The sequence below is a fragment of the Myripristis murdjan genome, chromosome 19 (genome assembly GCF_902150065.1).
Source record: "Myripristis murdjan chromosome 19, fMyrMur1.1, whole genome shotgun sequence".
Classification (NCBI taxonomy): Eukaryota; Metazoa; Chordata; class Actinopteri; order Holocentriformes; family Holocentridae; genus Myripristis; species Myripristis murdjan.
This window is the reverse complement of record NC_043998.1, coordinates 2,853,521-2,878,365: the sequence shown is the minus strand read 5'-3', so window position 1 is coordinate 2,878,365 and position 24,845 is coordinate 2,853,521. Positions and strand designations below refer to the sequence as shown.

The 24,845-nt window shown below is 43.1% G+C and overlaps 1 protein-coding gene across 6 annotated transcripts; it reads right to left on the bottom strand.

The window, feature by feature from the left end:
- Nucleotides 1-985: 985 nt before the first annotated feature.
- On the bottom strand, nt 986-23,493 carry sec24c (SEC24 homolog C, COPII coat complex component). 6 transcript variants are annotated; one of them, XM_030077239.1, is made up of 25 exons: nt 23,326-23,493; nt 21,219-21,397; nt 20,818-20,898; nt 19,014-19,134; nt 18,000-18,166; nt 17,133-17,873; nt 16,900-17,042; nt 15,703-15,771; nt 13,327-13,435; nt 12,469-12,596; nt 11,655-11,793; nt 11,390-11,505; nt 10,678-10,802; nt 10,091-10,282; nt 9,916-10,009; nt 8,960-9,076; nt 8,356-8,526; nt 7,169-7,265; nt 6,925-7,070; nt 5,823-5,961; nt 4,843-4,961; nt 4,267-4,446; nt 3,281-3,466; nt 2,740-2,829; nt 2,458-2,598 (listed from the first exon to the last, which is right to left on the bottom strand). In XM_030077239.1, the coding sequence occupies exons 2-25, from the start codon at nt 21,376-21,378 to the stop codon at nt 2,458-2,460; spliced, it is 3,771 nt and encodes a 1,256-aa protein (XP_029933099.1). In that variant the 5' UTR covers nt 21,379-21,397; nt 23,326-23,493. The 6 variants fall into 6 exon arrangements, with proteins under 6 accessions (XP_029933101.1, XP_029933098.1, XP_029933103.1 ...); XM_030077240.1 differs by having other exon boundaries at nt 21,219-21,399; nt 23,329-23,493; XM_030077241.1 differs by lacking the exon at nt 15,703-15,771 and having other exon boundaries at nt 986-2,598; nt 23,326-23,492.
- Between the last annotated feature and the right edge of the window lie 1,352 nt (nt 23,494-24,845).

The window sequence follows — 24,845 nt, the reverse complement described above, 5'->3', positions numbered from 1 at the left end:
AACTAACTGATTTCTCTGTACCACAAACTGTACAGATTGTGTTACAATGGAAATGACAGTAACCGATTCAGGCCAAATAGAATAAACAGGAATGCCTGTTATCACGGTGTGTTGCAGACACAGAAAGCCAACAATGGATGGGAGAATGGGAGAATGGCAAAGTTTGACTTTTCACTTTCAACAATCATTTTATTAGCAGTCCCAAGAGGCAATGAAAAAAAAAAAAAAAAAACATAAAGGAACTGAAATTAAGATTACAGTCAGATGGCGGATCATTCAATGTCAGTGAACAAAAGACGGAACAGAGGGGTACACACACACACACTGAACAAACGAAAATCACATCGTTAAAAAAGGAACAGAAAGTGATAAATGGAAAACAATCTAAATTTAATCTCAGTGGGAGTGTGTGTGTGTGTGTGTTGGCTGATCCCTCTGTTCCTCAGGAGAAATTCACCAGGACCATCCCCACATTCACACACACACACACACACACACACACACACATGCCTCCCTCTCACTAAGACACACATACAGACATGCACACAGATATATGCACACATACACACACCCCAAAAAGCCTGTTGAAGCCTTTCCTTTTTGAGTGAATGCCATGATTTTTGTTTATGCTGTTTTTGTGACAAAGAAAGGAACCAATTGACCAAACACAGCTGTTCATGCAGGCCTTCAAAATGGAGTTTTTTGTTTTTAAATTATATACACATTATATACTTGATTTATGCATCAAACGTCTTCATTGTGGAGACAACCCATCGGTTTTGCTAAAAGGGAACTCACTCATCCATCTATCTGCTGTCTCTGCTCCTTTCAATCTCATTTCAATTTTTGCCACATCCTTCGACTGATGTAAAGCTCTATACATCCCTTGAAATGTTAAACACCCTTAGAAACACAATTATCCACTGAAACTAATCCTGAGGAGAGCTTCCCAACAGAGATCAAAAATGCATACCCCTACTTAATCTTTTTTTTTTTTTTGCCCTGGTCTTGTTTAGTGGTGCATAGACTTTTAATTAATCAAAATTTCCTCTCATAACAGGATCATGAGAGCAATTCAAAGTGCACATCTGGTCCATCAGTGATAAAAGATTTGAGGCAGTGCTTGAGCCAGATGTCAACATCAACCAACAAGACTCAACTGAAGCTGATTTTTTTTAAAAATCTGGATTATATCAATTACTGATGAGGGCAGCTACAGTCACAGCAGCCACTTGCCCCTTACTGATGTTATTTTCAGGATGTTTATGGGCACTGAAGCCACAGTTTCGATTTAAAGTACTCACTATACCAGTGATTTTGAATGTTTGGCCCCATTAAATACAATTTAACTACATTTTACATCGTAACAAACAACTTTGCAAATTGTATGGGGGTACTAAAGATTTAACAAAATATAATAAAAATGCCTCTATTTTCAAACTTGAATTTTTGGTTGAAACAACCATCTTATAATGTTCTGATGCTGCGGCTAACAAAGTCATCAACATTCATTAACCATGAAACAGATGATTGGCTGTGTAAAGTAAGCATTTCCAGGAGACTAATTTTAGATAAGATGTTACACCAAACATGAAAAATCACTGATATGGTCCTTTAACGATACACCTTGTATGTTTTCTTTAATAACCCAGCAGTCGATCGCTGGGTATCTGCACCGTAAAATCCGAGGCCAACACCCACAGACACACCAGAAAATAATAGAGTGGATGACAAAAATGTCACATCTGGGAATGAAATCATATATACATTATGGATGAGTGATGCAGGATCAGGTGGGGTTTCTAAGGCCATGGCAAAAGCAGAAAAGACATAGAAAAATAATTCTAGATGGAAAAGAACAGCATTTATTTCATTTCATATATGTCTTGTTATGTAGTTATCCTTCGCTCTACTGGGTTTCAATCATACAAAAAGAGTTGAGTTTGCTATCAGAGGGTCATTAATGCACCCAGAACAGCCTTTCAGTGCTAGTGTTACAGACAGTACACCGACTACAATCACCATCAGCCGCCTCCCTCACTCATTCACTCATACACTCACTCACTCAGTTGCATACACAAATATTCGCTTGTGTATATACACTACCCTCCCTCAATTATTTAGCTCCTGCTGTGTTGGAGCGTTAAGATTTGAGGCAGAGTAGAGCTCTATGAACATCAGATTCTCTCTTTCTCACAACACACACACACACACACAGACACACACACACACAGACATGACAAGATCTGCCAGCTGGCTGTGTATACGTCTCTGGCCCTTGGCTGACAGGGAGAGCGAGGGGAGGTTTAGTTTATTAGGTTTAAAAAAAAAAAGAAAGAAAAAGAAAGAAAAAAGAAAACAAAAAGATAAAGCGCTTTCAGAGGGAAAGGTGAAAAGTGACAGGGGTCAGAGGGGTCAAATATGGGAAGGGGGAGGGGAGGGGAGGGGAAGGGGGGCCTAGCTGAGAAGCTGGCGGATCTCCTTATGCATGTGACACAAGAAGTCCACGTATGACGCTCCCCCGCTGGCGCTCTTGTCCTCAACCAGGAAGTGCCTGAATATCAGCTCGGCTTTGTCTTCCTGTTTCACCACCATCAGCTACAAATGACGAGGGAGAGGCAGGGGGCACAGAGTTAGACAAAACATGAGAAACTGAAAAATAAAAAAGGTAAAAAGATAGAGATTAAGAGAGTATGGATGAGTTTAAAAAAAAAAAAAAAAAAAAAAAAAAGCTCTGACCTTCATGTATCGTGATCGCTGTGCTCTGAAGGAGTCGATGATCTCTCGGAGTCTCTGGGAGAAGGGGTTGTCCAGCACGGGCAGACTCGTCTGAAACACAACGCAGCAAATACATTCAGAAAAGAGCAGAAACCCTGACAACCCCACAGAAACACTCCTCAATACTGCAGATCAGACAGGCTTCTGGATGACTGACATTTACACTCACAAATAAGTTACGTAAAAACACAGTGGGCTTATTAATACAGCATCAATTAAATAGTCAAGAATAATTAATCCATGTGTCTGGGAAACCACATTAAAACTTAGTCTTCTTCTACAAAACAAGAACAAGCGATGACAGAGTTGGCTACAAAAAGCTGATCTCAGACTTGCAAACACAGTTATTCCCAATTAATATCCCCATTTCCTTAATAAACTCTAACATGAGAAGTTGCAGTGTCTTCTCTTGTATAAACAGCAAATGAGGCTTCAGCTGGTCAGTGGTTCAATCAGCTGAGGTCAGCACATACAAGCGGGTGTCAGATTTGTTTTCTCTCACCATGTTGGGGTCTATCTGGCTGAAGCTTGGTGTGCCGAAGACATTAATCAGCAGCTCCTGTTGGGCGTTGGCTCCCACCCAGAGGAAGAGGTGAAGCCCCGTCTCCAGGAGGTAAACTCCGCCTTTAGAGAGCCGCTCCTCTGAGTCCCTCACTGCCACCGGCAAAGCATCGCCTTCCAACTTCATCTGGAGAGCCAGGGACGAGGAAAAGTGTCACACGATGCAACTTTCTCGGCATCTATACTACTACGCAAACAGTTTGAGGAAAAAACTGCTTCTCTGATAGCGTCATTTGATATGCACCTCCTACAGTTAGCTCTTTATCAGGGCTGTGCCAGTTAGGACATTTTAGCTGATGATTATTTGCCACACAAATAACTGCAGTCAACCATTTATCTTTTGTATAAATATGGATCGGAGTGCTAAACTGACTTGTTTAAATTAAAATCAGTGCCTATTAGAAAATATGACTGCACATTTACAAGTTCTTCAGTTATAACTTTCAGTGAAATTTGAGAAACTGATATTTTGGCACAATGAACAATGAGATAAGTATTTCTTCATGTGTAAACAAACACTCATGAGTAAAAGTGTGTTTTTCATGTTTCATAAATGCAAGCATGTTGGTCAAAAAAAATTTTTTTTTTTTTTTTTTATAACACTCTGACCCTGTCTTGACCGAACACGTGGATATACTTATGTCTCTAAAGCATTCCAGTGAGGTGTGAGCCTGAAAAACTGTGGAGACACTTGTTTGAGCCGAGCTACCATGTAATGTCCAAACAGTCCTTTCTCTTTCACACTGTTGGGACAGTGGAGAGTGCAAGTGTGATTTGCACTTCCAGTGATCCTAGCTGAACTAACTACCGTGAAGAGATAGCAGGAAAAACATGGACTCAGGCGAGAGCTAAAAACTAGTGTTCCATCTCTAAAAATGTGATGTGTAATAAACCATGAGAAGACAGCAGAGGGCTTTGGGCTCTGACCAGCGGCAGCAGGCGTGGGTAGAAGAAGACGTGGCTCTCTGTGACGTCCATGCAGCTGATCAGCTGCCTCAGGTAAGCCCGGTCATCCAACGACACGTCGGCACCCGGCAGCAGCACGTCGCTCTTCAGCACGCAGTTCAGATACACCGGCAACAGCTTCATACACTCCGGCAGGATCAGCTGCACGGCACACACGCACAGTCAGCGACTTACACACCAAAACACACACCTCAGGATGTGTGCTTATGACCGGTGCAACACAAAGAGCAGGAAATGAAAGCACATGAGCAGCTATCTAAAATCTAAGAAAACCTCATATGAGCAGAAAACAGATGCTAATGCAGATAAAAAAAATCTTGATAAGGGAATGTGTTATGTTTGTGTGTATGTAGCGCTTCTGTGGAATACAAAATGTTTCCAAGCATTAGATAATTCTGTATGTGCACAGTGGTGTGCACACAGTGTAGTTTTTCTTGTGTCAATAACGAGGCATTCCTTTCAGTAACAGTGGCCAAGAGGAGATGATGTGTGTGTGTGTGTGTGTGTGTGTGTGTGTGTGTGTGTGTGTGTGTCTACCTGGCCGGCAGACGAGGGGCTGGCACAGTTCTTGCGGTAGCAGGCTAGTATCTGCGCACACTGGTTGACCAGGCTGTCTCTCACCGTCTTAGTGGGGCTGGTCAGGACGCTGCGGAATGCTGCATCACACACACACACACACACACACACACACACACACACACACACACACACACACAAGAATGACTAATGAAACGACACCCCTTATACATAATAAGGTCCTATTACAATGAGCAGGGCAGTGTCTTGGAGAGCCTTTCCCAATTTTAACTGAGTTTTAATTGTCTTTGAACTGCCTTTTATATTTTTTATATTAAACCTGAAGAGTTTATGCTCATTTTATTTTATGATGCCTTTGTAGAACATAGACCATGAGACTTTGTGAAGCACTTTGTAATATGGATTTTGAAAAGTGCCTTTTAAATAAAGATTATTATTACTAGTACTGCTATTATTATTACTATTACTATTATTATTTCTTGATGCATACTGTAAAATAAGAAGTTAGTCAAACTAATCCAAAAAGTTCTCTAATGCTGCCCCTGATGTGCTCATCATCATGCCTGCTATGTGTAATTACACAGACCAGTAGACAGCAACACTGACAGTGCCTCCTGTTGTGAAAATGACAGTGAAATGCAACTTTCAATTAGCTCCATACTTGCATGTGTTAGTATAAAGGTTTCTGACACATTGCAGTGTGAGACAAGTTTAGCTGCTCAGCACTCAAGAGTAAATGTGAATGCTCCGTATACACTGGGATAATGCTCCTGTTAGCTGCATTCCACTAAACACATTGTTCTCACTGCAGGTTAAGTTACTGATATGAAGTCCAGAGCCTGATGAATGTGTAAACTTGTGTTGCCCACTCTCCCACAGTCCTCCATTAACCTGCGTGACCCGGCTTTGAATCATATTCCTTTCAGAAGGGTGTCGGCTTTGCATTTGGAAGCCATTGTGCTGTGTGAGCGGATCCTCACCGTATTTAGAGAAGAAATTGATGATGGTGTCAGTCTCACAGTTGCGGTAGAGGTCAGCCAGCTGAGAGCAGCAGTTGACGGCCATGTTGTGGATACGCAGACGCCTTTGGCCACTGCAGCTGGTGTACAGCACCGCACACTGCAGGTAAACACACACACACACACATAAACTGATAAACACACAAATAAACTGGTCCCAGATGTGTTCATACTCAAGACAAAGAACTTTCAAATGTTGAGAATGATTCCTGCCTTAAGAAATGTCAGAAAAAGAGTGAAACCCCCTTTGTGTCATTTTTAAATTCTCAATGTAAGAACCAATTCAGTATACATAATTATCTTGCTAAACTAACACATTTGATTAATGTATTCCAGGTAAATTCATTGACATTTCCACCATGTTCGGTGACAGGTAACATTTCTTTTTGTCTTGTTTTTTGTCTACGTTAAAAACAGGACCGTACCACAGATTTTGCACGTTTGGCCCATTTAATACAATCTACCCACACTTTATGTCACAACAAACCGTTTTGCAAAACATGTGGTGATACTTAAGATTTAACAACATATAATCTAAATTTTTCAAAATGGATTTTTTGGTTGAAACACCCACCTTATAATGTTCTCCTTCTGTGGCTAACAAAGCAAACGGCTCCCCAGGGACTATTTTCCCTATTTTCCCTGGCGGTGGGACCATTTCACTCCACCCAAATTTCAAAAAAATCATCAAAACAACAGCGCTGCTGCTATTAGGAAAACTAATGTGGATGACTTTTATAGTGACGGAATACTGGCGTTAAGAAAGTTTGAAGACTCTGAAAGTTCATTTGCATGTCGTAGGGAAGGAATGGAAACTAACGGCTGGATAAAAGGTAGGAAAAATGAACTGCTGAATGCAACTGCTTGCTTTGGGAAAAAGCTCAGCAGAACTGTGAAATATTGGCCTATACATTTTGTAGAATATTATGCTAAACATGCAATATCACTGCTATGGTCCTTATAACAATTAGAGCCTGAGCTATTTGCTGCCATTAAACTGACACTTGTAAAAAGGAAGAACGAAATCCCCTTCCAGGATATTTGCACAGAGAAAAACACACACCTGCATGAGTGCTCCCGTCTCCTCGCTGAGCTTATCGTCGTGTCTGAACTCGACGGTGATGGTCTTGTCACAGTCCAGCCCCGCCAGCTCCACGTCTGTGGTGTTGCTCATGTAGAAAGAGCCGAAGAAGTCTGTCGCTCGGATACCTGAGAGGAAGAGCAGGAGGTGCAACAGGAAGGGTCTTATTATGGATGTCTGAGTGTGTGTGTGTGTGTGCTTTGATGATGTGTCAGCGCAGTCTCACCTGTGCTGGTGCGCACCCTCATGACCGCATCGAAGCCAACTTTTTTCTGAACGTTTCGTCGGAGGTCGTTCAGGAAGCGCTCTCGGTCCGTCTGAGCCTGGAATTCATCAAACACACAATCCAACAAACAAAATATGACACACACAAGTTAGACGGAGACGGACAAATGTCCCACACAATCCAAAGCCAAACATGTTAGGCGTCCGTGTGGAAGCATGAGTGAGAGAGACCAGAGGAGAAAGAATTCAACCTATTTAAGTAAAGGCAGATTTAGTTTTTAAATGGTGTGTATTACAGCTGGGTGCTATATTGTGATATGACACTAAATATCATCTGCTATTTTTGATTCACAATATTGGAATGTATCATGACTGCTATCTTTTTCCCAGTTTTAAAAGCTCAAGTACAGTAAAGGTATGTGATTTCTGAACTTATTAGAAAATTGTAGCTGTTTCATTTTTTGCCTCCACCTGCTTGGTCATCCTATCCATATTACTAATAACTGTTCATCAGAAATCTCATGGTGTGCAAATATCTTAGAAAAGCAGGAATAGTCTTCCCTACAGTATCGCCACAATGTTGACACTGAGGTGTTCGGTCAAAGATACTGTGATATTTACTTTCACCCAGTCCACTGTGCATATTGACTACAATTTAATGAACACTGAGTTCACTTTATGCTTACCCCATGAAGTATTTGCTATATGGCTGACATTAGCTAACGTGACTCCATCATCAGCTGACTAACAATGCCTCCATCTGATCATCACTTGATTTGTGAAGAAAATACATCATGAGCTTCCTCCTCAGTGTACAAGATCAAGATCATCAATGTGCAATGTTTCTGCCTGGTGTCTGTGCCGACTCAAACTGACCTCTGTTCTGTTTGTGTTGGCACACACGCAGTTACACACGCCGCCACTAGAAAACGCACCGACTGTTTTGTGCTGCGTCAAAGGCACAATGAATTATGGCTGTTGTAATTCAACAACATGCTTTCAGAGCTAGAAAGCATTCAATCTTTGTGTTTTTTTTATATAAATTATGCTGACAAGAAATGCTAACACTCAAAATACATCTCAAACAAAATTCCCTTGGTTGTGCTGCCCAGGTATAATCCATATATAGGAAACACCGGGGCAACAAGACAAGATTTAAAATTAGGCTGAGTGAGTGTTTTTCTTCACCTGGAAATAGGTGTATTTGTAGATGGAGCCCCCAGTGGAAACAGGGACGACCCCCAGTGTGGCCACGTCCACATACTGGTTGGGGAAGAGGAAGAGGTCCACACAGCACCCCTGGGCGACACACTCCTTAGCCAGGCTGCCGTAGAAACCCACCTGGGGCTGGAATAGAGACTAAAGACAACAAGGAGAGAGATGGAGAAAGACAAGGACTCTTTCCTTATTTCAGAAATGCAGCTTAATATAGATTCTCCTGAATACTATTTTATGAGTTAACATCTCCACATGGCTATTAAGTTAGGTAACACTACACAGTGAGTATCATTTTTGTGTAAATAGCAGAGGTTGAAATTTTCAAAAGGAGATCTCATTTTACAGTGTAAAATCACTAACTGTGAATAAAATTTCTTCATTTGTTTGACAGGTACAACGTAAGTTTTCCCATGTCTTACAATAAGCATCCATGAAAATGCAGTAAAGTTGCTACTGATGTCATTGTTTTTGTGAGTAATTAGTAAGGGGAAATGTCAGATAAATATTTAAAAATCACACAGCATCCTATAAAAGAAGTGCAAACAGATATTCATCTTTTTCTACTGGAGTGTACCTTCTCCTTGTCTGTGCCGATAAGCTTCTTGTCCTCTCTGTTCTTCAGTTTGCCAGGAGCCTCAGCAATGGGCAGAGAGGTGTGAAATATAAACAGCTTCCCTGCACAGTCTGCAGCCTGGAAAAGACACGCAGCAACATGCTGATCTTCAGCCATGTCTCTGACGAACAATGACAGTCACTAAGGACGATGCAAAAAGACTGCAAATATAAAGTTGTCTTCTTTATGTTTGCAGTCTCGGGTACCTTTACTGTTTTTAGTCACAAAAGTCCACTCATTCTCCAGATCTCTTACTTTGGCTCCATTTGATGGTTGTTTAATTCAAAGGATGCTGTTACTGTCTGCACAATTACTGTCAACTTGGCCATAATTACTCTATGGCTAAAGATTGTTTAACAGTGGAACATCTTCAGCCTGAGCAAAATGTACTTTATTTGTTTGACAGGTAAAACCCAAAAGTTGCCACTGAAAAAATATATTGCAACATTATATGTTGTGATATGTGAAAGTTTGTGATTCCAGTGGTGTGAATATGCCTCTGTAGAAGTTTTTTTTTTTTTTTTTTACTTTCCAGGTGAAGCAATATTTTGTGCAATAATCTGCAATTGGTTTTACCAAAAATGTGGATACTATTGGTTTGCAGTGGCATAATAAGGTATTTTCCATTCCCTTCACCAGACCGAGACACACTGATGTATGAACACAAACAATGGAAAGCCAAAAGTGCCACAACCTTGGCTCCATCTGGTCAGTCAGTGATTAATAGAGATGATACTGCTTTGATCAGATTTTCCAAAACTTGGAACGGCTTTACTTGTCTAGGGTCTGGAAATTTACTGACCTCCTTTATTCATGGACATGTGGACCCTGGACTACAAAATACACTTTCATGTGTGTAGCGGGGCTGAACAACGCTTCACCACAGATTTTGATAATATTTATAAGGAGGTTGTTACCTTGAGCGCCTCCAGTCCTGCCTGTATGACGGGTCCAAACACCGTCTCCGTCTCCCGGGTATCTGCAAACATCTCTGGGATCTGATCCAGCAAACTGAAAAACACAAACAATGGTGTGTCATCAATCTGGACCTTGCATACCTGTTGTGGACGTGTGTGCTTGATGCTATCTCACCTCTCGATGACCATCCGGCTCTCGTTAACGTTGACCAGGAAACCATCGAGCAGGGGCACAAACATGTCTGAGACGTCCGACACCACCAGCATCTGGGGCTGGGCCAGGCTTGACTTGACGTTGTAGAAGTGTAACACCTTGTTGTAGGTGACGAAGCCCACCCGCACCACAGAGTCCACATCTGGGTTCTCCCTAAACACACAAATACAGACGAGATGGGGAAAAAGGCTGAGTTTGCATTGTCTAGCCTGAGTTGGAAGGTCAGCTTGTGTGTTTATCACTTAACACGTGTTATTGTTGTACTGTACTTGTTTGAAACTTTAATATGAGGACATTTCAGATTTGCTCTTTAACTCTCTCCCTCACTCATCTCCTCCCTACCTTTCTTCTTTCCTCTTTTCTCCTTATGCCTTCTTTCCTCTGCTCTTCTTCCTTCTCATTTCTTTCCTTCCATCCTTTTCCTCCTCAATTCCCTTCATGTTTTTCCCTTCATCTATCCTTTCTCCTTCCACTCCCTTGATCTGTCCTTCCTTTCTCCTTGCCTCCTTCCTTCCTTTCTGTCCGTGTGTGTGTTTGTGTGTATTTACCTGGGCAGGTAGTCTAGCAGTGTCTTGAGTTCCTGGCAGACAATGCTGACCATGCCGCTCTTGACGGCGTTGTAGGACACGTCGATAAGGAAGATGAAGGCAGGAGGCTGAGGAAGCTTGTTATTCTGTTGGAGACAGACACAGGGAAACACCATGCTGTATTCCAAACATCCGAGTGTTGTTCCAGCCTTGGACACTTAGGCAGCCCGCTTATGTGTGCTGACAATCTCAAGGATAATGTGCCAGATGTACTCAGCATCCACTTTAATGGCTGTGCTGCTAGACACTCAAGTCATGTATAAATAAAGCTGAAGAATAAAACATACTGACAGGATTGGGACAGTCATTTACTGCGCAACTAAATGTTGGAATGGGCAAAATGAATAATTTAACCAACTTTGAATTATGATGATCAGTGCTGGATGCCCTTGTTCCTGCACTCTGTCTAGAATTTAAATGAAAACATCCAGTAAGCAGTATTATGGGACTAAAATGACTCTAAAAAAATAAACTTGTGTTTCTTGGACGGATTTATAAAAGTTTCTGCTGGCAAAGAGTCAACAGAGCAGAAACTTACAGGAGAGAGAGACAGAAAGAGGTACCATTGGAATCTCTAGTAGAATTTAAACTTCAGTTTTATGGGCTCAAACACAGCAGGGCCAGGGAGCATTCATTTGTTCACCCTGTAGGGTCCCATCAGTCCCAATCTTACCTTACAGTAGTCAACGGTGGCCAAGAACTCATAACTGCCAAGTGAAAGCTCTGGTCGGTCATAGCAGTCCACCCTCTTCCCAGTGTGGTCCAGATGCTGGAAGTAATGGGGAGGCACTGTGGGAAACCAGCAGGAGGGGGAGATGGAGAATGTTAAGATGGTGAGAAGGAAAAAAAACTGCAACATCTTCCAACTCCCCAGCTATTATTTTTTTCATCATGTGTTTGGTTTAGGTTTTGATCTGTGGACAGACACACAAACTAACCCTCTGTGACGCAGCTGCAGAACCCGCACTGGAAGCGCCGTCCTCCCTCTATGAACTGCATGTAAGGGCACATGTAGGCCTTGCAGCGGTTACAACGGATTGGACCGCCCTCCCCATGGTCCACCAAGTATGGAGGGGTCTGATGAAAAAAAAGGTTTTAATGTTAGAAAAGCAAGATCTGGATATGAGATGTGGTGGTCCCTGGATATGACAAGCCCTTTTGGGACAGGAGCACTTCAACAGGCAATATAATCACTACCAAAACATGCCTGCAATTTCAGTGCCACACCCACATCGATTGAGATCCTCCCTCCTTTACTTAAAGCGATTTGTCTCGGGAAAAATTCTGTCAGGAAAATCTAGAGCGGTCTGGATGGATTCTGTTTACACGTCAAACAAGGTCACATGGCCACTCCCATTTTGAGACAGATTATCCCATTGACATTACAGACATCCTCTGATAACAACTGCATATCAGACATTGTCCTAAAAACTAATCTCTCTGGCATCAGGCTCTGGGTGACAACTGTTACTAAAATGTGCAGTATATACTGTACAACTGCACTGTATGACACACAGATGAAGATGAAGGCAAGAAGCTAAATATTCAAGGGTTTCTGCTGCCTTACAAAGCCTTTTCGTGACTTCAGAGGATCTATCTCGCTTGCTTTCTAAAAGGTTTCCAATAATTTCATGTTTTCACCTAAAGCATGTCCTGTGAAAATGACTTTACACACCAGGAATGTCCTGCAAAGTAACTTGTGTTAGTAAAGCCTCGGAGGCAGATGGATGGTGGCCTGTATGTTTCTCTCACCTCGTCTGGTGGCAGCGTGGCGAGGGGCTTGATAACGGCGGCCAGCGGCACCTGAGACTGCTTGGCCATGTCTGACGTGCAGGGCATGTTGTAGGCTGTGCAGCGGATAAACCTGGGGCTGGCATTCCCTGCACGGGCACACACACACACACACACAAAATAATTATACCACTCCCACTATTTCATAAAACCATCACAACATTATTGACATGTATTTCTCTTGCAGGTTTGTATACAGTGGTCCCTTGCTATAACGCGGTTCACCTTTCGCGGCCTCGCAGCTTCGCGATTTTTTTAGTGCAATTTTGCATGTTTTTTTTTTTTTTTTTTTTTTTTAACAGCGCATTGCGTTCTGCGTCCTGATTGGCTAAAGGACTGTAGACCACTGTCAATCAATCTCCTTCGTGCTGTGTTTACTGTACAGTACAGAATGCGTTCATTCTATAATGCTGGACTTATTTTTCTATTTTTCTTTTCTAAGGTTTGGACTTTGAGAGTTTAAACAAGAGAGAAAAGTGAGAAAATGTTCATGCCTGTCTGAGAAAAGTGTATAAAGTGTGTAGTGAGGGGGTTTTACAGCCTTAAAACATCTAGAATAATTGTAAAAAATAAAGCTGACTACTTCGCGGATTTCGCCTATTGCGGGTTATTTTTAGAACGTAACTCCCGCAATAAATGAGGGACCACTGTATTTCGATCAGTTATAAAAATTTGGGTGAGTTAAGTTAATCAGTAACGCTCCTCCTCCCCCTGGAAAGATCTGACAAAACGGTTTCATTAAAAGGGCTGCAATCAGATTTGTCATTGGATACAGAGAGAGTAAGCAATACAAATCTTTTCAGATACACAGGAGCCTACCTTGATCTTTGACCTGGAAGTTGGTGGTGACGAGGGGCGGGGCCTGACCCCTGACCCCCGTAGTGAATGGCTCAGTGCTCTTAGCCTTGTCGTCCTCTATAACCTGGATCTAGGAGGGAGAGGAGCAGGGGGGAAAAGGTCTTCATGATGTTTTCAGTGTGGATAAACACGTTTAAAAGGATAGTTCTGATTCTTGTCCATATGATTGTATTTGCTCCTCCATGCGAGTGTAATACATCCACCAAGTTCTGTCTGCTAAATCCGTCCCTGTTGTGAGAAAGGAAGCTTCACCAGGATTGTACCTGCTCCAAAATGAATGAAGTAGATAGAAAAACGAAAACAACCCCATTTTGTGTTGTTGTGCATCCTTCAAAATAATTTTTAAATTTTGTGTCACTGTTTAAAATAATGTTGTTTTCCTTCCCAATCTACTTCATTCATTTTGGGGCTGTACACTCCAGTGAAATGGGCCAAACTGGAGCATGGAGCAGCAAATACCACTATATGGGCAAGAATCCGAACAATCACTAAGTACACTTTTTGAGGTGTACTGCAAAGTCTCAAATACAAAAATCTAACACCCATGCAGGACAGGACTCTCAAACAAAAACACTGAAAACACATTAAGACCTTTGGACAATTTTACAAGAGTTTGTCTAGCTATGGTGAAGGACATACCACAGGTGATATGCGGTACAGATGTGTTTATAATGTAGATATGCAGATTCACAGCTAAAGTACATGATGACAAAGACTCAGAAAGCAGAACTAAACCACATCCCCTGGAAGAAAGTCAAGACTCCTCAATGCATGCCATTTATGTAAGGAACTGAGGGTAAGTCAAGACACTGCAGGCTGGCATGCAGGGCAAAGGGGGAGGGTGGAGAGGCGGCTGTCTGAGGATCCCGATGAAAGACAAACCCTGGAAACAAAAGTACCCGCGACAAGTTTGCCAAAACTCAGAAGGGCTGCCTCGAGTTTCTGATGAACCTCAATGAAGATGCTAAAACTGAGAATGTTGGACGAGCAGTAATATGGATTTGGCCCACAACTAATAGGCTTACAAATCCTAACCAGAAGAGATTTTTTAGGTCCAGTGAAAGAAAAACTGACATCTAAAACATCTGCTGTTTTTAGTGTTTTAGTTAAAGACGTGTCCCAGGTAGGACTGCGACGATAACCACAATACCTCTGTTATGTGATGCCTACCACAGAGTTGAGCTCTTTACCGTCATTACTGTATTTTTTTATGAGCCGAAAGTCAATTCAAAATATCTGAAATCGTCAAAATTTTATATCTCTGGAGCAGAAGGTCGTGGAGACATGGGACAAACACCAGCAGGTTCAGAGACCCCCAAAACCACCACCTTGGTAAGCCTTGCTTTCAAGTCACTAGGAAGGTCCGTTCCAGAGATATGGGCCAAATGTAAATTTGAGATAGGCCTATGTGAAAAATTGTGTCAATATATTATATCCAGTGTCAAATTTTTATTCAATGTTCCTTTTATGACTCTTCACATCTAAAAAGAAGCACCTTGTCTTTTACTTTTGGTGGTTGACATTGAGATGTGACAGCTAATGCTTGTGTTTTAGACTGCTTTCGCCCTATTAAATTTGTTTGTCATTAATTTACAAGCTCAAACAACAAAGATGGCACCAGAAATAGTGCAAATTGTAAATGCTTTAACGGCGGTGTGCTAATTTTATTGTGGCATCACTGCAGGAATATATCAGACTATACAGCTGCTAAATGACTGTATTAGATGGTAAGCTCAGCGTACCAGAGTATCTGTCAGTGCCCCCTGGATAGGAGAGAGACTAGCAAAAGTGTTTGAGGGGTCAGTAATATACAATGGACCAGAAATCCTAACCACTAGCTGATCTTTGACCATGTGAATACTAGGGAAGCTCAATTATGGCAGAAATAATGATTAAGTCAAGTCAAGTCAAGTATAATTACTTGACTTACGATTATTTTATGGTCAGTACTGAGATCATAATCATTTAACAAGCATTCACTGACTTTGGAAACATCATGCATTTATTGAACTTTAAAAAAAAACGTCTGTTTAACAGTTAATTTCCTGAACTTTCCTGAAATGGGTATGCTGGAATTATAACACAAGACAAAACAAGAGCATCATTGAGAAATGATATACAGCGCAATTATCATGTTAAGTCAATTATCTTATTTTCATAGTCGTTGGAAATCAAAGTCGTAATTGAAAATACAATTTGAGTAATTTCCCAGCCCTGGTGAATACTGCTGGCTTTGGGAGGTTAGAGGCTGGGGTTAGGCAGGTGGAAGCTGTTAGTGTGACAGAGCAGAAAGGACTGGGTGAAGCAAAGGAGAAGGCAGACACACAGGAGACTTACTGGGCTGGGGATAGCGTCTGGATCTATTCTATGTCTTGATTTCTGCACAGCCGGCAGGTCAGACGCTTGCTTTACATTCAAAAGAGTTTGTCCAGCAAAATGTGCAAAATAAAACAGAATTAAATAAAAAATAAACACATACAAAGAGTGAAAGATAAAAAGGGTACAGACTGTGAGAAGAGAAAACTCAGCCAGCTAGTGCTGCGTAGCAGCCAGCATTATGTTGTTGTCAAGACAGGAACTGATCTGTAGTGTTGATTAGTGGTACAGTAGGGCTGTCACTTTTCCCCCAAAATCAAGTTTGAATGAATCTAAAGTAAAAGAGAATTTGTTTGAACTAATTTAAACTCCCCCATGCCTTTTCATAATCACAAACAACCCCAAAACAATTACTGTCATTGGTTTGCTTAGTTGTGACTGTGTACTGCCTCTGGACAACACACAGCAAGAGAGAGGGCAAGAGACTGGTACAATTATGAACGTGCACTTGTTTTTACAATCTATGGAACACACTCATTTCTGGCAAAAGAATGTCACGACTGATAAGATGACAGCCATCCTTGCATTCATAATGTTGGATAGAACCCCTCTAGCGGGTTTTATGCCCATAAGATTTGATCAGTTTGGATGACTTGTGCAGCCCCAGTGTGCAGTCTGAGTGCTCAGCAGTGAAGCAGCGCGGAAGAGAAGGGACAGATAAATAAACGTGCAGCGAGAGCACACAGGGAGGAAGATGCCTGAATTAATATCAATTTTAAATTCAAACACGTCATCACAGTTCAGTCAGTCAACACTGTGCCTCGATCGATAGTTTGACGTTTGGAAAAGAAGTGACAGCCCTCCTTTAGACTATATGACAGGCACAAATAGCTCTAGCCTCATATAGCCTGTTTGATGCACATGCTAAGCTGCTCTACATATACAGGAGGCTACAGAATGTTGCAAGAGAGATTATTACTGTTAGACTGCTGTGGTGCATGCAAGATCATGTGCATCACATTTTTAAACAACACACACAAATATGCCTCAAAAAATCACCTTTCATCACATGTACCCTGCCTCAAAACGAGGTATGTGGAACAAATTAGCACCAGGGAGTAAACAGTGTTGTGTCATAAAAACAAGATCATAAGATTGTGACAGTGTATGCATGTGTATGTGTGTGTGTGTGTGTGTGTGTGTGTATGTGTGTCTCACCGGGCTGGGGATAGCATCTGGGTCAAGTCTTTTCTGTGCTGGAGGAGCAGGAGCAGGGGCTGGTGCTGGGGCTCCATAGTTTGATTGCCCGGGATATGGGCCTGCATAGCCAGGCTGAGGGCCTCTCACCTGCCCAAATGCACCTGGAAAGCACAAGAAAATCCCTGAGCAAATGGAGCCTTTTCCCTTCGATTGACAGCAGTGAAATAACACGGCTCTGATCCTTTCCTCACCATTCTGTTGAGGGGGGTATCCTCCCTGCATGCCAGGTTGAGGCGGGGGCTGCTGCAGAGGCCCAGGGGGACCAGGCGGGCCTTGTGGGCCTGGAGGCAGGTGGTTGGTCTGGGCCATGGAGGTAGGAGGCATCTGAGCTCTTGGAGGAGGGGGGCCAGAGTGGTAGGGAGACGGCTGGGCTGAAGGGGGCGGGGGCTGGGGTTGGGGTTGGGGGGGCATCGGGCCTGGGTACTGTCCAGCAGGAGCTGAGGTGGGAGGAGGACCGGAGGGAGGGAAGGGTCCAGGTTGAGAGGATGGAGGGGGAGCTCTAGGCGGGAAGGAGCCCTGAGCTGGCGGAGGCGGGCCAGAAGTGTAGGCAGGCTGGCTGACAGGCGGAGGAGCTGAGGAGAAGTGGGGCTGGGTGGGGGGGAAGGACTGCTGTGGCTGGGACATTGGCGGAGCGGGAGCTTGACTGGGAGGAGGCACAGGGCCAGAGAAGGAGGAGGGAGGAAAGGTTTGCTGAGCGGGAGGAGGAGGTGCAGAGGAGGTGAATGGCTGTTGAGAGGTAGGGGGAGCAGAAGAGGCGAACGGCTGCTGTGAAGGAGGAGGGCCTCCATAGTATTGCTGAGGAGGTGCAGGTTCACTGGGAGGTGGGGGCTGGGTGGGGGCGGAGGGCGCGGGGGGAGGGGCCTGGGTGTAAGAGGGCGGAGGTGCAGCTGAATAAGGAGCATTGATTGGAGGCTGCGAGCTGTGAGGTGGAACTGAGGAGAGAGGGACAGAAAATCAGCATGGAGAATTTCTTCAGTTCAAAGTGCGTTTGTCTTTGCTGATGTTTTATGAGCTCATTAAAATCTTTTTCAATCACGCATAATCCATTCAACCCTTACCATATCCTGGCCCAGCAGGGGTAGGCGGACCAGAGGTGATCTGCATCCCGGTCATCTGATTGGTGACTTGCTGCATGGTGGGTGGGGCCCCATACTGTTGGGGATAGGAAGGGTGTGGCCCGGACAGGTTCACTCCCCCTGGGTTGTATGGCTGAGACACAGCAGGCCTGCAAAAAACACAAACGTTCAACATGGCAGGCACAGAAACTACCTGTACTTAAACCACGCTACAGGTGCAAGTGCAACTCCAATTCTTTGTGGAAAAAATCACTTTGTTATGTTTATGTACTTTTTGCCCAATTACCAGTGAACCAGGACTTGAAAACAAAAGACAGACTCAAAAGCAGCTAGTGTACTGGACGGGTTTGGTGAATGGTTATCCTGCAAGGTTACAGATTTTTGCAAGAGGGAGAATCAAAACAAATCTGATTCTAGTTCCTGTAGCTTCAGCTATGCATGATGGAGCTGTCTGCACTTAGCAATCATTCCCCTTCTCAGGGGGTTCACACCAGTTAAAAGCACATGTAGAAACAGCCGAATATGAGCCCGTGGTTTGCTTTCAGTTCATTTTGTTATGCTAAGCCTTCCAAGCATGAGTAACTGCTGGCTATCAGATGTCACGTCCATCCCCCAGCACTCTTAAAACCTCATGTTTTTGGGTGTTCTGTAGTTGGTTCGTTCAACATTTCTACATTCCTAATGAACCACACCGCGGTTTGTTTTTGGGCCATCTCTGTTTGGTTATATGGTGAAAAACTGGTGTTGCCAGCCAAAATGAAGTGAACCAGAGGAACAAACACAACAGAATTCAAATAAACAGCTCAAAACATGCTCACTTTGAGCACACCCCACGTATACAAACCATCCATGCAAACATGCAGCAGGCATATGATCAAAAACGCACAAAAAAGAGCAAAAATAAATTGTCTCCTGACGTTCTAAGCCTTGAACTCTGCAGGGTAAATCAATCTTCCCATTGCACACCTTATGAATACGATTTTAATTAGTAATTACCTGGGTGGTGCCTGGGTCATTGTTGGGGGTCCGTTCTGCATATCCCCCTGGCTATACTGAGAGTACGGCTGAGGCGCTGAGACTGGAGGAGGCCCAGAGGTAGGGGGGCCCCTGGCAGGACCTGAAAGAAGGATAAAATATTACACGCATACCTGCAATAGGCATAATCATTTCGGCAAAATATAATCCTGAATCTCTCTGAAATCCATCTTTCTACAGTGATGAGATTAGTGCAGCCAGCTGAACATGGCTATATGCCACCGTGGTTCCCAGACACTATTTTAGCACCACCTGGTTACATTCCTGGATTCTCCCTCTGGGTTTAGGAAGACAGACTAAATATTGAAACCAGGCTAGCGAGGACTGTGTGTTAAGAGGGTCAGTCAGAACCATGGGACCAATGGTCTGATCAGGGATTGAAATCAACACCAGACATCTGACAATTTTTGTCTGTGGTCGGTAAGTCTGGATATTCCACTGTCGGATTTGTTAGGCTGTCAACTTGTGATCAGTGTTTACACTTAAAGCTTTGAAATCGATACATTTTTTAAACCATTTGTCAGTTAACAAAAGCAAAATGTCCAAGCTCAGAGAGATGAGGAAAAAGTAAGACATACTACTCTGCTTTTATAACTAAATGCTAAAATAGCAACATAGTATCACAGTAAGTGGTAGGAGAAACAGTGTAGGGAAAATATGATACATGACCTAGTACAACGCGTAAATGCTGCAGATTTAGAGTTCATATCACAATTCTGTAATAAACAATTAAAGGAAAAATGACTGTTTGAGGTCAGTAACAGATTGGCTGCTGTGGTGTGGGACATGCTTGATTGATCTTATTCTAGTGCTCGTGAGGAAGAGCACATGGTGACAAAAATAATGTCCTCTTAAAGAGACAGGTAGGGCTGTCGCGGTGAAGGAATTTCCCCTGAAGCAATTTTGGGTGGCTCAGTAGCACAGTATAGGGTATTAGCACATGCTTGAATAGTCACAGTGCGCACAGAGGTAGGAACATGTCTTTACCTAACTAAATAAGCTTCAGATAACTATCTTGACACATTATTTACACTCTTAGGATCACTTTTGTGTTGCAGTAGATGTCTAAATCCTCAGAACACAGCACAGACCTCTCCGATCATATTTGTGACTTGTCGATATGCCATTTTGAAACTGTTTCTTCAATGGTTTGCGCACGGTCACCCACCTAATAACACAGCTTGTGACTGGAGAGGAGAATCAACACGGCTACCAGCAATTTCACTCACCAAAACAGCAAAGAACTGTTTGTAAAGTCATTAAATAGAGAATTACATAAAACACCAAATTATCATTGTTATGATTTTCAAAATTGTGCAAAAATAACACAATATTTCCTTGATGGGAGTATCAAACCCTAGGCTGGATTGTAAGAACTAGTGAGGGCTTGTAATGGCTGAATAACGCCGTGCCGGACAGTTTTTAAAGTAAGTTGCTACAAACATCTGTTATGGAGATATTATAAAAAAGTAACTTTTGCTATCACAGTCACCTGGTGCGACCCTGGAGGGTTTTTAACATTCAATACACACGGAGTGAAGTGTAAAACAAGAAGGGCATCGCCTCATGAAAAAACAAAAAACATGAACACAGTGGTTGTTTGCCAATAGCAGAGTATTGCGATATTGCGATTATCGCGACAGCCCTAGAGACAGAACCTTTTTGGCCAAGTAAGTCCCACACCTTTCTCTGACCCAAAACAGTGATCACAGAGCATGTAGGAATGGGAAATGAGCAAGAAGAGAGACAGACAGAAGGCAGTTACCTAAGTCAAGAGGAGAGGACAGGTCAGAGACGGGATTGGCTGCCACAGCCTTAGAGGGAAAGCTTGCATAAGGAGAGTAACCTGAAATACAAGAAAAGAGGGAGAGAAGACAAATACAGAGAGATGGAGGGAAACGCATAAAGCAAGGTGAAGGAATGAGGGGGCAGGAGAGATTCAGATGAAGACAATGCCAAAGCTGGAACCGCAGTGGCACAGTGCTCTTTCTCACACATGCAAGCGCGCTCACACAGAGGGAAAGGGGTAGGACATTTCAAGGTTACAGTCTTGTGAATGCTTGAACAGCATCATGGCAAATCTGATGTGTGTTCCTCCCTCTTTCACTCTCTCTCACACACACATTCAAAAACACAGAGGAAAAATAGACGGAAGCTGCACTCTACCTTGTGGGGGAGCCCCGGGCTGGTAAGCTGACGCAGGGCCGTTGTAGGGCGCATAGGGGGCAGGGTACCCCCCACCCAAAGGAGCATAGCTGGGCTGGCCGTAGCCGGGCTGGGGCTGGCCGTACGGGGACGCCATGGGTGTCTGCTGGTTTACATTCATCCTCAGTACATCCCTAAATCTGAATTAGAAAATGACACAATCATCAAGAGTTAATCAAAATGATCACTTGCGACCAAGCCTGTCAACAAGCTGAGAATGGATATTTCTGTATGAAAGCCTGGGGGGAGTAGTGATGATAATGAAAGGAAAGGTTGTTACAATAGTCCCAGGTTCCCACTGGGACTGAAGTGAAGGCCTTTCTCTCCAGCAGAGAGGAGAATCTGCCCACACAGCACAGTTCACACTAACAGGAAAATATGCTGCTATAAGACAATGACCAGAACTTTAAAACACTGCAAGATCTGAGAGAGCACATTTGCCGCCAAGTCTTTGACTTCATCTTTTCATATTAGGAACAAGTTTTGTGCAAAGAGTCTGTAGACCATGGGTTATAGACTACAGTCTTTTCTGTTGTCAACTTTGGCATCACTAAAAATCAGGACAGTCACAGGAAGACACATGACCCAGATTGAGCTGGGCTTTTTATGCACCTGAACTAACAAACAAAGGAGAAAGTAATGCACACACAATGTCTTCACACTGCTCGCCTCCTCATTACGTTTCAGCAGACATGACAGTGAACCATACTTATATCCTTCATATTTCCTGGATCAGAGAAACACCTTTATTAGCTTTCAGTGTTTGACTTGGCCACACCTTCAGACTGCACCTAACCTCACTAACTATGGTGGCACTTCTCACAAGCCGAGCCATAATAAGGGTCAGCGCCACACTAACTCGACATCTAAGTTAACAGTTAACCCAGAGGATGCATATTTCCAACTTCAAAGTAAAAAAGAGAAAGGCTTAAATCCAGTACAATTTTAAAAATATAGCCTTGTTGTTGAGTGTCATAACAAAAAATAAGCCATGCACACTGTTTTTCACCGTATCTTTGTGTGCTCCATCATACCTACTTGTTGTTGAGTGTCCTTTCTACTAGAACCAGGGGTTAGGAATAGCGTTCTGTTGGATTTGGATTATAAACATCTGAGGGCCATCACATCAGATCATTTGCCTACTAGACAAAGTACCAAAATGTAACTGGATAAGGCAATCAACTTATTTTACAGCGCAGGATTATGCCAATTACATCCTGGCTAACAGATGTGGACCAACTGTTGGTAATACACTGGCCTCTTGAAGTTTAGCCTAACCTCTGTGACAATATGTGTGTGTGATGAGTATCATCTGACAGACAAACACGGGCTAAGCGAGCAGGGGCCTTTGAATAATTCAGAAGTGCAGGTGCCACGACGAGAAACACAATCGCCGGAGTCGTGCAGCTATTAGTACGACGGGCCTGTTGACTGACCCACATCTGCTCCTCTGGATAGTTAGTTACATGGCTGGCTAAAAGCATTTCCTCTGCCTTAGCCGTTTCTGTCAAACACAGACGCATACCAACGAAAGTTATTCTCCCAATAGCAAGAAACTTGAGACAGGCCACTGTACTACTAACTACGCTGATCAACGTCAACTTGATAGAAAGCAGAGCCACGACAAAAGCTGGGCAGCGTTAACAGTATGCTAACAAACTCGTTACCGCAAGCTAACCTGTCAACCAAAACCTCACAACACTGAACCTGGCTAACGCAAGCTGCATGCTACATGCTACTAGCCTAGCCAGAGGGCGATGCGCATATAGCAGTATCATTGATTTTCCAGACTGTCTGCTTGTTGGGGCCTAGCTAGCAACATGCTAGCATCTGGACTGAGTCTCAATCACGATGACAGCAGCGGCTGTTGAATCAGCTGTGACCAAATCCACACACCGGAGCTAGTTAGCAGTTAGCAGATGCTAGTCAACTTAGTGGGCTTCGGCTATCTCGCAGAGCGACTGGCGGCTAGCGGCGTTAGCTAGCATTAGCAGCGCAGCAAAATCCCGGTGGTCCCGTAAAGCTCGGCTTGAATGTCACACATCATTGGTTTCATATCGAAACATACCCCCCAAAGTGTTGTAAATAGCGAGGCTGTCCCCTGTTCAGAGCAGAGTTTGAAACCCGGTGGTCGACAAACTGTTACGCCGATGTCGTCCCGGGGTGTTTCTCGCTAATCCCTTCGTTGGTATGAGAAGCGGACATCCACCGGAACTGCTGCAGCGCTGTGCCACGTCCGCATCCGGACACTGCGGAGCGCTCCTTCCTGTCCGCCGTACGATGTTTTTACTACGATGGCAAAGGAAAGGAGTAATCGAATTCAGTGACTGTCAAACTTTTTTCAATGATGTACCCACTTAAAAACATTTTTTTTTCAATCAACTATCCCCCAATCTACGACGGCGTATTGGGGTCAGCGTAGGGAGAAAGATTATGGAATATGTGGTAGTATTCAGAGAAAAAAAACTCAGAATTAAAGTCGTGAATTTACCAAGAAAAAGATAGCCTACTCATTATTCTCAGAGATTAATCTGGTAAATTCATGTGAAGAAACTGACAATTATGAGACAAAACACGAAAGTTTTGGGATTATGAAGTCTCAAATTTGCGAGAAAAAAATCAAAATAAACAAAGAAAGAAAAACTAATTTTCCAAGTTTTTCTCATACATTTGTGACTTTGTAATCTCAGATTTTTTTTCTGGCAAATTCACCACTTCACCCTGTTGAGAACCACTGATCTAACTGACTACATCCATTCTCTACAGCCTTTCCCTAATCTTAACCATAATAGACTTACACCCAGCAGAAACTTTAACCATAACCTTAACCTAACCTTAAACCCAACCTTAGCCGATAAAGCAAAATGACCACTAAAATTATAAAAAAAAAAAAAAAAAAAGACTTCGCCAACCTCAGGAAAAAATTATTGACTCCAGGATGAAGCTTTGTCTTATCAAAGTAAATCAAGAATTAATCCATGGGATGTCATCTCTAACAGTGACTCAGCAAGTCCCATTTAGCTCAGCTGGTGGTTTCTTTTAGGTTCAGCTATCTTTGTTATTTGGGTGTCCCACATCAGCTTCTTAAGGAACAGATCCCTTTTACAAGCAGTATAAAGGAAATTACTCACCAGTGCACATATTACAACTTATAATGATATTCCTTTTTATTTGGAAAAATGTGTACATGGTGAATATAATATGCAAAAGCCCGAAGACACCAGGGGCTATGATACTAATGTGATATATTTCTCTATGAGGGCCATAGGGAAATAGGTTATCACTTGTGCCTGCCCAGGTTGGTCAGAGGTCAGAGGTCATTTAAAGCACATGGCCCCTGGAGCTGCTAGGGAGTCACTGTCTTGCCTGAGGACATTTCAGCAGGGCAGACAGTTGCCAACATAGGACGTGGACCTGGATACACTTGTGGTTTAGACAAGGAGTTATTGTCCAGAAATGACAGTGGAGCTATTGGATATGGACAATACAGCTAGAGACATTCCTGAAATACTCCCGCTTCACACCCTCCTCCTCCTCTGCTCTAAGCTCTGGGGTGCTGTGGTGAGATGCAGACAAAGTCGGGTGCTG

Bases quoted from the DNA above. Each gene is read 5' to 3' on its own strand.
- sec24c (XM_030077239.1), bottom strand. From the start codon at position 21,378: ATGAATGTAAACCAGCAGACACCCATGGCGTCCCCGTACGGCCAGCCC. The intron at 7,266-8,355 runs GTGAAGAAAAAC...GATGAATTCCAG, and splicing joins ACAAATACACCTATTTCCAG to GCTCAGACGGACCGAGAGCG. The intron at 7,071-7,168 runs GTGAGACTGCGC...TCTTCCTCTCAG, and splicing joins GAGGGTGCGCACCAGCACAG to GTATCCGAGCGACAGACTTC.